The 14,795-nt window shown below is 36.6% G+C and overlaps 1 protein-coding gene across 3 annotated transcripts in view; it reads right to left on the bottom strand.

The window, feature by feature from the left end:
* NKAIN2 (sodium/potassium transporting ATPase interacting 2) overlaps positions 1 to 14,795 on the bottom strand; it is a 992,770-nt gene that overhangs the window by 164,366 nt on the left and 813,609 nt on the right. For all 3 annotated transcript variants that reach the window (XR_006299049.1, XM_043592241.1, XM_043592240.1), the window contains exon 4: positions 10,373 to 10,573. Coding sequence is in view for 2 of the 3 variants with exons in the window: in XM_043592241.1 (XP_043448176.1) it covers positions 10,373 to 10,573 (201 nt within the window). In the remaining variant the exon portion in view is untranslated. The remainder of the gene's footprint in view (positions 1 to 10,372; positions 10,574 to 14,795) is intronic.

The following is a 14,795-nucleotide window of genomic DNA, read 5'->3' as shown; positions in this document are numbered from 1 at the left end:
CTTCGTGGTTCTGCTCTTTTTGGTACAGCTGCTTGCTGCAGGTGGTGCCCTAAAAATATATTGTTTGTTTATTTTGCAATATAGCAGTCTGCAGAGTGGTACCTAAAAGTGCAACAGCTCCCTTCTCTTTCTGTCAGTGAACCAAATGATGAAAGACAGAGACCTCCGCCAAACCTAGCATGAAAAGGCCCAAATAAGAGGCACAGGTTGTGCTTGAGGCTCAGCTTCTGATAAGTTCCATTTTCTTTGGATTCATGAAGCAAGGCTGACAAGCAGACTATCTGTCATCAGAGCCTCTGACTGGGTTTCAGTGAAGCAAAGCCAAGCAACAAACCGCCTTTGTTGGGAGAATCATCGCCCTTCTCTGGAGATGAACATCTGTAAGCATCTGGGGTCTAAAGGGAAAAAGAATCTGTAATGAATCACAAAAGGAAAATAAAAGTGAAGATTAATCTCAGGTAAATGTTCATGCAGATATTTTAAATAGAGCTTTCAATAATTTTTTAATGTATGGTGAAATGTTCCAATAATTTTTCCAGCCACGCTGGCAGGGCACTCACAGTTCACCCTGTTCACTTCACAGAGTTGTTGACACAGCACGATTAACTTGCACGTGAAAATGTTTTATACATGATAGTTAAAATGATGCACAAAACTGTATTTTCATTAACTTCATCCTTAAATTCTTCCAACTCAGACCCAGATTAAGTACTACAGCAGCTCTGAAGCTTTAAGACCATAAGTTTGAACCCCCAAAATGTGGGCATCATGTGGCTATGTCATTCTAATTCATACCTCAGACTCAGAATTAAAGGACAATAAAGGTGTGTCTAAACATATTTTCTCATTTAGTTTTGGCCACTCTTTTACTATCTCTTTAAAATTTTTTTTTAATGTTTCATTTTATTTTTTGAGAGACAGAGAGAGACAGAGCACGAGCAGGGAAGGGGCAGAGAGAGGAGACACAGAATCCAAAGCAGTCACCAGGTTCAGAGCTGTCATCAGAGACCTCATGAGGGGCTCAAACCCACCAACGTGAGAATGCTCAACTGACTGAGCCACCGAGGTGCCCTTACTATCTTCTTAGTGTTCTGCTTCCTTTGACAACTTGTCTCTAAGTTTTTAATTTGTAAGCAACACAGACTTTCCTAAACTTATGAACTGAGAACATTGCCGAAAATGAATACATGAACAGCCACTGAGTCACTGACATGGAAATTTTTTAGACCTCACAGTGTAATTTCACTTAAAATTGATTTTCCTGTAACAGATATAGTAGATTAGGACTAAATCAACCTAAATATGATATGTGACTAACAGAATGGTATAAAATTCCAGCAAATATCATTTGTAAAATTTAGAACTTAGGAAAAAGAGAATCTACCCATAATTCTGCGATGAAGAAATCAATAGAGCTATGGAAAATGGGTAGGAAAAGTGAAGATAAATGACGGGGGGACACTGGAAAGTTAGGGGTAAAAGAAACAATTTGTATTTATAAAATTGCTGATAAGAAGCTGATTAAACTTAAGAGGTGGAGAGACTAAGAATCAATAAAGAGAGTAGAGCAAGGTAGACATTTCAGAATAAAAGAAGAGATAAAGAAAACCAAAATATCTTTGGAGCCATGACACTCTTTAATTCAGTCCTTGACTTTGCAGCCGTATTTGCCATTAGCATTGACCAAGATCATCATATGACAAATAACTGCTTTTTTAGGTACAATAACATAAAATACTGTGAATAGAGTTAGGGGAAAATTACAAGTGATAAACATATGTGTGCAAAAAGTTGTGGTCTTGGTTCTCAAGAAATTTAACTATGGGTTGAGAGTCATAACAAAGGTCAGAGAGGAACAAATGGCAGAGTCGAAATAAATGCAGCCATGATGCCACAATGGCAGGAATAAGCAGGAGGATAATGAAGACTAGGAATTATATACCTAGTTGTTAAGAAGAATGTGTGAGTTGACAATAGTAGGGTTTAAAATCCTATTTATAGATTGGTAAACACAAAAGGTAGAGAAGGAACATCACAGGTTGCTCTTCTTCTATTATGTAAACATTATTTAGCTTAAGTGTGTTTGCCCATATTTTTATTCTTTTCACTCGAGTATAACATGCTAAACAATAAATTATCCGTCATATTATAGCGATCGTTATAAATCTTTGCAACCTTCCTTTGAGAATGCCTTGCTGTTATTTGAAAACACTTACACATTCTACTATTATTATTATACCACTGTGTTTAGAACTTCCAGTGAAGAGGAAATTGCCATCAAAGAATTACTCCTCAAAAATTTTTTATCAGAAAAGTTGATTATGACTGGAAAGATGTCCTAAAAGGCGATGATATTATATATTACAAAGAAAGATGGTAGCCTTTTGTTCAAGGCCAATAGCTTATCATGTTTTTCAAAAATTACTCTACTTTAGTATATTTATATACACTTTTTTCCTTTTGAAATAACTTATGATTCAGTATATCTTATTATTTATTCTGAAATTATTTTATTTTATTTTTAAAGTTATGTATTTATTTTGACAGAAAAAGTCAGAAGAGAGAGAGAAGACAAGATGGGGAGGGGGAGAGAAAGAAGGAGAGAGAATTCCAAGCAGGCCCTTTGCTGCCAGTGCAGAGCCCAACACAGGGCTCAATCCCATGAGCCATGAGATCATGACCTGAGCCAAAATCAAGAGTCACACCCTTAACTGACTGAGCCCCCCAGGTGTCCCTGAAATAATTTTATAATTACAAAATTAAATATAAGAAATTGGATTGTACATGGTGCTTTGCACAATTTCAGACAATTTAACTTAAATCTCATATCATTACAGAAAACCTAATTAATGGTGATTTATTGCAGTTTATAATCCTCACTACCATCTTTAATATGCTGGTATTTTTACTTCATGATGTGTCCAAGCATTCTCTTGATCAAGTGATGTTATGCTTTGGGGGTAAATAACTGCTTTCAACATTATATAGAGAAGCAGATATTGCACACTGATGATAATGGTTGATATGGGATAAAACTTACCCCTGTGTAGACTAGTGTGTCAGTACAGTAAATAGTATCACACTGGCTTTAAGAATCACAATCCTATCTGGGGAGTAAGTAAACTAAGTAAGAGTTCATTTTTGCACATTGCTATGAGTTAGTCTTTAAAAATAATAGTATTTTCAATAAGCAGTGGAAGATACCGACCTAAAGAAAAAATAAATAATACCACTTTTATTGTTTTCAGGCAATTTCTTAAGAATTATCTCATTCAGTTCATAATTACAAAATAGTTTATTATACAGCTGGGTGTAAGATTTAAGGATTGTTACTCCCAAACTGTGAATATTTTACCTTATGTTTCTGACTTTGCATGTAGGGAATACCAGAGAATATTAAAAGCAAAAACGTCTTAGACTTAATTTGACTTTAGAGTCTATTCAAGTTCTTGCACTCTGCTTGTTCATGGACTCACAAAACTACTCCCTAATTTACAAGGGCACCTTTCAGAAATAAAGCAAAATAAAATGAGAACATGATAACTGATTTCTCAGGGTTAATTTTAACAAAAACTTGGTTGATGATTGTGGATAAGACATCAGAGTGCCATGTTCTGAGTGACAGTGTTGAGGTAACTTTATTATTGTCTAGAGGAACTGACAGTAGGTTAGAAAGTTACACACGTGCCCATTTCAGAAGCATCAACAGGTCTTGATGTTTCTTAATATTCAGGAATAAGCCCAGTTCAGGTGCTAAAATTAATTTGTGGAATGTTGTTTATATGCTGTGCAGCACTCAAATTTGCCAAGAAATGTCCATTCCCAATCTATTCACTGACTTCATTCTCCTATTTCAGAAATGCTGACATTGGAAAAATCCCTTGTTCACAATTATAATTTGGTTCTTCTTCCTATAATTTTGTGAATATTTTATAAACTATTCTGATGTTACAGAAAGACAAATCACATTTATTTCATTTACTGGGCTACTACTCTCTGGCAAGTAAGTCTATGTATGAGTATCCAGAGAACTAGACCTGGAGCAGCATATATAACATTCCAAGCCAAGCAGCAAAGCTGTTGACCCAGCATAGGAGCTAGGAAAGAAACCAAGTGCTTGTCATTCTGTCCATTTCTATCACAGGCAGCAAGCATTTCTATCCTAAGAAGAAAAACTATTGTAGAGTCATGGACACTGGACTAGGAATCAGAAGACTCAGTTTTCAGTTCAAGCTCTTCACTAAGTCACTCTTTAACGTTGAGATATGGCAGACAGAGTGTAGGTCTGCAGATTCAGTACTTGATAATGGGGTAGACCCTGCGATACTCAAAGGGAAATGACTCTCAACTTCCAGGAAGGAGCTGATGGAGTAGTTGGAGCTGTGGCACCTATTTGGTATTACAGAATGTTTTTTTTTTTTGACCAAGCACCATGTGTTTCTGAGCACTTTAGGACTATAGAGGGATCAGTAGCAAAAGGAAAGGGAAAGCATTGATATGCCTGGTGAAGATTTTCAAAATTACAACATCTAGGCCATACCTCAAGCCTTAAGGGCATAGCATTTCTAGAAGTAGGTCATGTTTATAGTACTCTTTTAAACAAGTGAGTAAATAATTTCTATTCTCAGCCAGCATTAAGACCCATACTGAGAGAGACAGGACATGAGCAAGGGAGAGAGGGAGGGAAAGAGAGAGAGAGAGAGACAGACAGACAGACAGACAGAGAGAAAATCTTAAGCAGACTCCACACTCAGCACAGAGGCCAACATGAGGCTTCATCCCATGACCTGGGATCATGACCTGAGCCAAAATCAAGGTGTCAGATATTCAACAGACTGAGCCACCCAAGTGCCTCAAGAACCACTGTGTTAGTGTAATGGTCTTTAAGCATTTCTACTTCCATATGTCCTGAAAGATTTTTCTTAAAAATCACTTAAAAACTGTATACATTTGAAATTGATGTTTGATATTTTTTATCATTATTTTTTATTTTTAAAATGCATTTTTAAGTAACTTTTACACCCAAGTGGGCCCCCAAGATCAAGAGTCATTCTCTACCAAGTAGCTAGTCAGGTGCCCCCTCACCATTAGTTTAAATAGCGGCAATGGACTATTTATTTCAGCATATTATAAATATTAACATATTTTAAGGAGACTTATTAGTCTTTGAAATACATCCAATGAAATTTGAATACTGCTGTGATGTGAATTTCACCTTCTGCCACTTAAAAACACACATCCCTTCAAAATGATTCAAGTTCGCAACTCAGATTTGCTATTTACCAGTTTAATGGCAATGTCGCAAGCTACATTCAAATCAGGACCCAAATTTCTGACAACCAAATCTTTATGAACATGTGTTTCCAGATTAAAGAAGGAATGAAAGTGAGGCGTGATCAATAAGGCTACTCATTTTCATCCATGCACCACACACTCAGCAACATTCAAAAAAATACTCCTGAGCCATTCCCAGCACAATCCCACATTAACTCGGATAAAGGCTTTCAAGGTTTTGAAAATTTCTCACCAATGGTATACTTAGGCAAGTCTTACCAAGCCATATGTCAAATATATGTCATTATTAACTGGGAATAACTGGAAACATCTGTGGCTCCATCCATTTGAAGACACGTTTTATCTTCAAAAGTTTTTTTTTACCACAGTTTTTAAAACAATGGTTTCTATCATTTCATGTACTTTAAAAAATACAAAGTCTTCCAGATAGATAGAATAGATATGACTGAAGGATGAACTTAACAGTGATCCTATTTTATCTATGAACAGTGCACCAAGTATTAGAACCTTTTCTAAAGTCTTTTATAAGTCTCTGCTAATTTGTACATGGTTTCTACGCCAATTTTAATTGTTTGGGAAAATGGTAGGCTTAATTAAATTTTTACCAATATCTTCTGCTGGTATCCTAAATATATTAATTATCAGTCTGCTGCAGACTTGGAAGTGTCTTGGAAGTAACACTTCCAGTTGGAAGAAATTTTGGTTGGAGCGGTGTATCTCAAATTTAGAGATGTTGGTCCTCTGGAAGTAACCAGAGAAAAGAGGGATTAAGTATTGGTTTCTGTTTTGTTTTTTGTCCAATGTATTATTTGAAATTGTAACATACATTTTAAAATATAAACTTAGTTCAGTAACTGATAAATATTTTTCCCTTAAAGCTTCATTTACTTCCACTTTCTTGTAAAACATCCTCTGATTTCATTGTGTTGGTTAGGGGAAGTGAGGTATAGTGTGTGCATAACAAGTATGAGGCACACACACCTCCATTCCCCTCACCCTCAGCACCATGGCTAATCAATCATAGCATTCTTTGCCACTGATAAGCTCGAAATTTGGGGGTTTCAGGAACTCATTTCCAATCAGCTGTTGCTGGCATTCAGACTGTAGTCCATTTCCTGTCCTTGGTACCAGAAAAAAACTTGGGTCAGTATGTCCATCCTCCCTACTGGCTAAGAAATCTTGGGAAAGGCTTTCAACCTGTTTTGCAGCCCTCACAGGACTGTTACACAAATCAAAAGATTTAATTCCTGTGAACACATTTTGTAAACCATGCAGCTGCAATCACACATTGTTTGAAGAAATCCCCTTAATTCTTTTGTAATGCGAACAACACCATCTCTGTAGGTGATCTCCTCCCTGGTTCTCCCCATACATATTTATTTGATCTATTTTGTAAGTGTGGATTTTTTTTTTTTTTGGTTTTATTAAAATTGTGCACACCTGTATTCCTTTTGAATACGATATCTGATACTAACTAGAAGAAAGCCCTGCCGAAGGAGGAGAGGGCTCAAGTCTCACACCTGGCTCATCATTATGGTGTTCTGGCAGTCCTCTCTGCTCGGCTGGAGGCTGCGTGATTAATAGCCCCTCTTCCCAATTATGTGGATATTATACTTGTCTTCTTTTGGCTGTAGATGGAAGATATCTTATGTATGTGCGATGCAAATGTGGGCTTTGTGAATGCTAATTTCCAAATCAGCTAAGAGTTGATTGGCAGAAAACCGAACAACAGGGTGACAGGATTGCCAGGGGTCAGGAATCTGTGAAAGAAAGGCTGAGTGAAGTTGGAGGAAATGAGCTAGAGAGATTTGGAGTGAGGCAAGAGCAGTCGCTGGGAGAGCAGCAGTTCGTGAAGGCAGATTCAAGCCAGATACCCGGGAAGAGAGGGCAGCTTCAAAGACTGGTGGAAACAAGGAGAAGTGGGCATTTAGCTGACTTTACAAAAAGCAGGATGGAGCTAAGAAGACAATATTATGTTATATACTGCACAAAGTGTATTCTCTGTCTACTACAATCCCCAAAATATACCTATTTGCACCTGGTTTGTATCCTGAGGAACCTTGCCCTATTTTTGACTGTGACATCGTCAAGGTTAGGGATCCTGTCATTTGCTGCTTAAGATGCCAACGGGGGACAAGCACTCAGGAAATCTTCATAGGACCCAATGAACTCAACATTGGATTGTTCGGGGTATCATTTGCATAACATGTAAAGTGGAGGAACAGAGATTCAAGACACTATTCCATCTTTTTTTATTTAAAAAATTTTTGTTTATTTATTTCTTTTTTGAGAGAGGGAGAGAGAGAGAGAGAGAGGGGGGGGGGGAGAGACAGTGAGCAGGGGAGAGGCAGAGAGAGGGGGAGAGAGAGAATCCCAAGCAGGCTCCACACTGTCAGTGCAGAACCCAATGCAGGGCTCAAATTCATGAACTGCAAGATCATGACCTGAGCTGAAATCAAGAGTCAGACACCTTAACCGACGGAGCCACCCAGGTGCCCCAACACTATTCCGTCTCTCAACCATGACAGCAGAAGTGATCAGAATGACTACAGGAAAATCTAGTTGGAAGGCTTCCAATTAGTAAGTGGAGCAAATTGTTCAGGATAAGTGCCATTTTGGTTTCCCTTCGAAAACTCTAGATAAGAAATGCTAGGTTTTCTCTACAGCAGGTGTTGTACGGCAAGCCCAAAGGCAAAAAGCGTCTTTGAAAATTCTCCAAGTAACTGGCTTGGGTACACTGTCCCTAACTTACTCTCAGGTGATCCACAGTCAGCACTGCCAAAGAAACAGGTGGAAAGGGTACGGACCCCCTATGAGGGTCCTATGAGGGTAAAGAGGCTTCATCCTGTGATGGCTTGCTCAAACTAGTTCTCCACTCAATTAGGAGTAGCTTGAAATACTGACCACGTGTGCTCTTAAGGACACTGTTTCTGTCTTCTTTACACTCTTGCCACTTTGCATTTACAGATAATTTTGCTTATGTAAAGATAATTTTTCTTTGGGCAGTAGGTCAGCCTCAACATATACTTCCATGTCCATATGTATATATACATTTTTTTTTTTTTAGCAAATTACCTGTGTGCCAAAATTTTATGTGGGTTTGATAAATCTGTGAATATAGTTTCTACATACTCACATTAATTCAACTCTCTAAAATGGTCACATATAACTATCTGTGCACATAAACTATATCCTTATAATATACTTGACACATAAGTGGAAATTTTCCAAAATGTGTGGGTACAGTAAAAAAGTGAGTTCCAGTGGGGGAATTTTTATCTAAAAGCCCTCTCTACCACATAATCTGTCCCCAAATACCAGAAAGATTTTATTTTTCTCTTTTGAGAATGAACACTTCATCTAAATTGGATTTTAACTAATTAAATAATTTTTTCTGTCCCATCAAATCTACCTTATTTTTTTCAAGATAATTAAAATGACGAGTCTAGCGTTTAATACTGTTGTGGAAGGATGTGTTAGTTAAGAAATGTCTCAGGTTGCACATATTGAGGGGAGAGTACGCAATGCTGCAGCTAAAACGTAATTCAAATATTGTGGAAATAATTTATGTTGATGTCCCAAAATTTACATTCTCCTTCTTTCTTGACCTTTGTGATTGGTTGGGACTGTGGGACTAGTTGGGATTAATTTTTGGTTGGGTGGGACTAGTGACAATGAATACAAACAATGAGCTTCTCTTTCCAAGGAGAAGGGTGATTGTGGGAATGTTGACACTTCAGATGTATCTTTGCTCTCTGGCATGGCAACCCATGATGATTGAGATGGTGTTTACTCTACCAACCTTGTTTTCTTAGTGACAGTGACACTGGCAGAAGTTTATACTGATCCATAAAAATAAACCTTTATGGTTTTTAGTCACAAAGATTTGGTAATATTTACTAGCACTTAGCCCATTGTAATTTATGTGTGTGTATGTATGTATACACATGTATATATTTTCTTCCTTTTAAAAAATATAATAACTATATATTAGTTGCATAATCAGATACATACACATTCACATGGTCTTTCATTTTGTTGTCCTAGAAGAATTTTATGTGGACTAATTTATGCCATTCTATCCACAACCTGTTATGTCTTGTTATTTAAGAATTGTGGCTTAATATCATTCCCAAAGTAATTAACTGAAGAAATGCAAAGAGCAGATTCTATTTGCATTATTTGTCATTAACAATTTCAAGCCTATGCATAGCAGTTGCAGATCTACATGGAGTCTAAGGAAAATATAAGTAAACTATACCTATAGGATCTGTAATAAATAAATGGAGACATGTATAATAAAGTTGTCTTTATAAATCCTACAAAATTATGCATTTAGCCTTAGCAAAAGTCCTTTTTGAGAAAAGGATGTGTTTATCTCTGTCATAGTGATACAATATAAAATAATATGTTTTATATAACAGGGATATGTTATACAGATATGCTCTACAAATACTGTATACAAATACATAGGAATCATTTATAACTCCTACTGACTCCTAGTGGAGGGAGAGTTCTTTATTAGTTTAATAATATGAAATATGGAGGCATGATAGTCCTAGAAGTAGAATTTATGAAAAGCTGAACTGTTTGAAAAAGAGGGGAAATGATTACAGGTGATGCGTCATACCTTCAGAAAATGTAGGAAGAAGAATATGGGCAAATGAAGAATTCCAGGGGCTAGCAGCACAGACAGAAATAAGCACTGGCAGAAAAGTATCCACTGAAATCTTATAAATCTAGGCATTTTAACCTGTTAGTTGTGAAGGCTCTCTGATCTTTCTGCAAGAATCTTTGGGAAACTCTTGTTTACCAAAAGCCAAATAATCAAACCTTGGATGGTTGGATTTCTTATGTAAAATGCTGATGATGCCAAAGCCTACTTATTGATTTACTGATTGATTACTTTTTACTATGCCCTGGTTTAACTTGACAAACCCCTATTGAAGGGGGCATTAACTAGAAAAAAGCAAATAGCCACACTTTATCCACAGATTCCATTTGTGTGCACTGAATTTGCACGGAAATAAAACGATTCCAGAAGCACTAGAAGGAGAGGTTGGCTGTCAAAACTTACTGCGAGGACAATCTGGAGGGAACTATGAGCCACTTCTATGTACTGGTACTCCAGAAAACACCCTGAGACCGTGATGTAGCGATGGTCTTCTGGGGCCCAGTCTGGTGCGGGTGTCACTGATGTCACCGTACATCCTGGTCCATTCTCCATCCACCAAGATCGGTGCATTGAAATATTAAAAGTCAGGATAAGGTCTGTTTCCTGCAAGAAGGCAATTTATAAGGATGAGAATTACTTTATAAATGTTAGTCAGCTTATTTTGGACTGACTTGGAGTTTTCCATTTGGAAATGTGGGTTTTTTTTTCTCCCTCCCCTCACTGTATTTTATGGGCAGAAAGGAAACATCTTAAATAAAGCTATTAGTTCCACTTGAAAGTTCTGTGTCTAATAGATTCCATTTATTGGCCTGACTACAATAATATAAATAAAAATATTTATTAGTATAATTATCAGTGACTGACATTAATTGTAGCACTGAAGAGTTCTTACTTTTGAGGACTTATAATTTATTACAAAAGGAGTGATTTAAACTATTTTATCAAGTGAAGTTCACCTTATTTTAAATAAGCTATATACTCAACCTGAGAACTTTTACCTTTTACACATTTTAAATATTAAATTTTTACTTCAGTTTGGCAAAATTTAATGTAATGTGGCTAAAGCTAAAATTTATAAGACTTTACTTAATAAAACATATTACTTGGTCATAACATTTCTTAGGAAATATCATTAGCAAATTCTTGCAGGGTGGAGATAATAAGTCAACAACTCTTTAGATGAAGTTAAGCACGTTAGGTGATGTGTAGGTATAAATGGAATAGAAGGTAGAGTTTCTGCACTTAGCTTATAATCACATACACAAACATGGAGCTATTAATGGCACATGGATAAAGGTTGTCTTCCAGAAAGAGAATGACTAAAAGGAATACAGTGAACATGTTCTGTTACTCAGCAAGTCAAGGAAGATGAATTCTAAATGGAATTATTTCAATCTCAGTGATAGTGCTACAAGTTAATAGATGCCAACCATTCTCACTCTAAAATGAGGTGCTGAATTAACTAGGCAGATCCTGCATAGAAAATATCTTAAATCAGGTTTGTGACCTTTAACACTCACTCACACTGAAGGTATGAAAGTGTTCAGCTGAAATGGCCAAGGGGGTTGGAGATCGGGTGGACGATTCCTCTGGAGTGAAGTATGCTATGAGTCACATGATCTCTATGGGCAGGAAAGGGGGTGAGGGAGCAAGCAATTTCTCTTTCTTTCAAGCCTCTTCACAAAGTCTTCAAAGTATCCTTTGCAACCTGAAAATGGCTAAACAAAAAGTGTCTACATTTTTGATTAACTGATTTTTGAATGTTGAACAAGTCGTGTATATCTGACATAAATCCCTCTTGGTTGTGGTATGTAATTCTTTTTGTACACTATTGGATTCATTTTGATAATATTTTGTTGAGGATAATTGCATGTATGTTCATTAGAAGTATTTACCTGTAGTTTTCATTTCCTGTAATGTCTGTGTCTGGCTTCGGCATTAGGTTAATGCTTGTTTCATAATGTGAGTTAGAAAGTTTTCCATCTGTTTCTATCTTCTGGGACAGATTATAGAGAATTGGTATGATTTCTTAAATGTTTGGTAGATTTACCAGTGAAACCATCTGGACCTGAAGTTTGCTGTTTTGGAAAGTTATTATTTATTGAATTTCTTTAATAGATATAGACCTATTAAAATTATCTATTTTTTCTAGTATGAGTTTTGGCAGATTATATCTTTAAAGGAATTTGTCCAGGTTACCTAGGTTATTAAATTTGTGGGCATAGAGTTGTTAACAATATTCCTTCATTATCCTTTCAATGTTCATGAGATCTGTAGCGATGCCCCTTCTTTCATTTCTGTTATTAGTAATTTGTGTTTTCTTAGCCTGGTTGAAGGCTTTTCAATTTTGTTGATCTTTTCAAAGAACTAGCTTTTGATTTAATTGATTTTTTCCACTGTTTTACGGTTTTGATTTTTTAAATGTTTACTTATTTTGAGAGAGAGAGAGAGAGAGGGAGAGAGAGAGACAGAGACAGAGAGAGAGACACAGAGAGCGAGCAGGTGCATGAGCAGGGGAGGGGCAGAGAGGGAGAAAGAGAGAGAATTCCAAGCAGGCTCTGCTCTGTTAGCACAGAGCCCAATGCAGGGCTTAATCTAATGAAGCTTGAGATCATGCCCTGAGCTGAAATCAAGAGTCGGACAGTTAACTGACTGAGCCACCTAGATGTCCAAAGTAGGTTATTTCAAATGTAAACACATTTGTGTTACACCCCCAGGTGTAAGATTTCTGTTTTGACCTGTGTGCTATTTAGAAATGTACCTTGGGGTGCCTGGATAGTTCATGCAGTTAAGCATCTGACTCTTGATTTCTGTTCAGGTCATGATCTCATAATTCATGAATTCAAGCTCCAAGTCAGGTTCTGTGCTGACAGTGCAGAACCTGCTTGGGATTCTCTCTCTCTCTCCCTTTCTCTGCTTCTTCCCCACTCTGGTGTGCACTCTCTCTCAAAATAAATACATAAACTTAAAAAAAAAGAAATGTATCTTTAATTGCCAAGTATTTGGGGATTTTCCAGTTATCTTTGTGTTATTGATTCCTCTACATTTTGTGGCATGTTTTATTATTTTTTTTACTCTCTTTCTGTAGTATTTCTATCACTAATTCTTTTTAAAAAGACCACTAGAGCTATAAAAACTCATTCAATATTAAATTCTACTTGGTCTAACACCTTAGAATGGATCAATTCTTTTCTAACTTGTGTATCTTTTCCTGGGGACCTCTGAGCTGGAATCTCACAGGCTTCTGTTTTCATCAGGCTCTATGCAATTGATAACATAAAATTGGACATGGACTTCACTTAATATCATTAGTTCTCTCTTCTGTTGGATCCCCAGTTTTCTGTATTTGACTAAGATGACCTTCACATTCCCCTCAGTTTGACTGAGCAGTTTTCTTCCTGAGTACAGGCCTTGACTTTACTTTCTCTAGAAAACTTGCAATTATAAATTCTTTGTCTGCTCCTTCAAGATGCAAATTTTCTAAAACTCAGGAATGTCTTTCTTAAGGCCCTCTGAGCCATTTCTTTGAAATGTAATGGTCAAGAAAGAGATCATCCCTATCTCTCAGTGCCTGTGGGTAGGTAGAAAACTAACTCTGAGAAGCAACAATTAACAAACACAGATGGCCTAATCACATTGACTAACTTTCCCCATAATGTCCTTAGGTACTTTTCACCCCAGCATTTAAAAATCCTCCCAACTTTTATTTCAGTGTAATTGAATTCAATTTCTCTCCTCTATTGCAATAGTCATGAATAAAACCTTTCGTGCCTGTTTAACTTGGAGCTGAGTTCAGTTCTCTACTTACATCTCTCTTCCCTACTACAGCAGTTAAGAAAATCTGTCTTCCCATTTTAACAATTGTCTGGTGCAATTTTTCTTAACAGCTCTCATGTCTTTTACTAGGTTTTCTCTCTTGTTTCTTAGGTTACAAATTCCATTAGTTTCTTAAGAATAGGTGAATGATGTTAAGTCTTACGTGTTTTCATCCAGCTTTTATATTAGTTGATTGATATTTTGGCTGGATGTATGCTTCTTGGTTGAAGATGATTTTCCCTCAGAGTGGGTGAATATTTCTCTATTATCTTCTGGTTTCCATTATAACAGTTAAGGAATCAGATACCATTTTGTTTCCTGCAATTTTTTATGTAACCTGTTTTTTTCTGATTTCTTACATCTTTTCGTTTTAAGTAGTGAAATATTTCATAAACACTGAAAAGTGTAGAGGGTACTACAGCAATATCATTATACTCATCACTCAGCCTCCTTAAATCTTATGCTGTACTGCTACTGTCATTCTTTTAATAAAAATGTATACATATAAATGATGCCTTCTCTGTACTCTTCCTAAACTTTATTCCCTTCTCTCCTTCTCCATAGATAATTACTGTCATGGTTTTGGATTAGTATTCTCATGAAAAGTTTTTGTAGTTTTACTAAATGTTTATCTACTCATTAATAATATAAAATACTGTTTTCAGGTTTTAAAATGTGTATATTCATTCATGTAGAATCTAAAAACAAAACAAAACAAAACAAAACAAATGAATGAACAGACAAACGAAAAGCAGAGTCAGACTTGTAAATACAGAGAGCTGGTGGTTGCCAGCAGGGAGGACAGTGGTGGGGATCACAAAATGGGTGAAAGGGAGTGGGAGATGCACGCTTCCAGTTATGGAGTGAATAAGTCATTGGAATAAAAGGTACAGTGCAGGGAATATAGTGAATGGTATTGTAATAGGGTTGTATGGTGACAGATGGTAGCTACACTTGGGCTGAGCGAGCATAATGTATAGAGATGTAGAATCGCTATATGGTACACCCG

This window comes from Prionailurus bengalensis, chromosome B2, assembly GCF_016509475.1.
Source record: "Prionailurus bengalensis isolate Pbe53 chromosome B2, Fcat_Pben_1.1_paternal_pri, whole genome shotgun sequence".
Classification (NCBI taxonomy): Eukaryota; Metazoa; Chordata; class Mammalia; order Carnivora; family Felidae; genus Prionailurus; species Prionailurus bengalensis.
The sequence above is the reverse complement of the archived record's forward strand: the minus strand, read 5'-3'. Positions and strand labels throughout refer to the sequence as shown.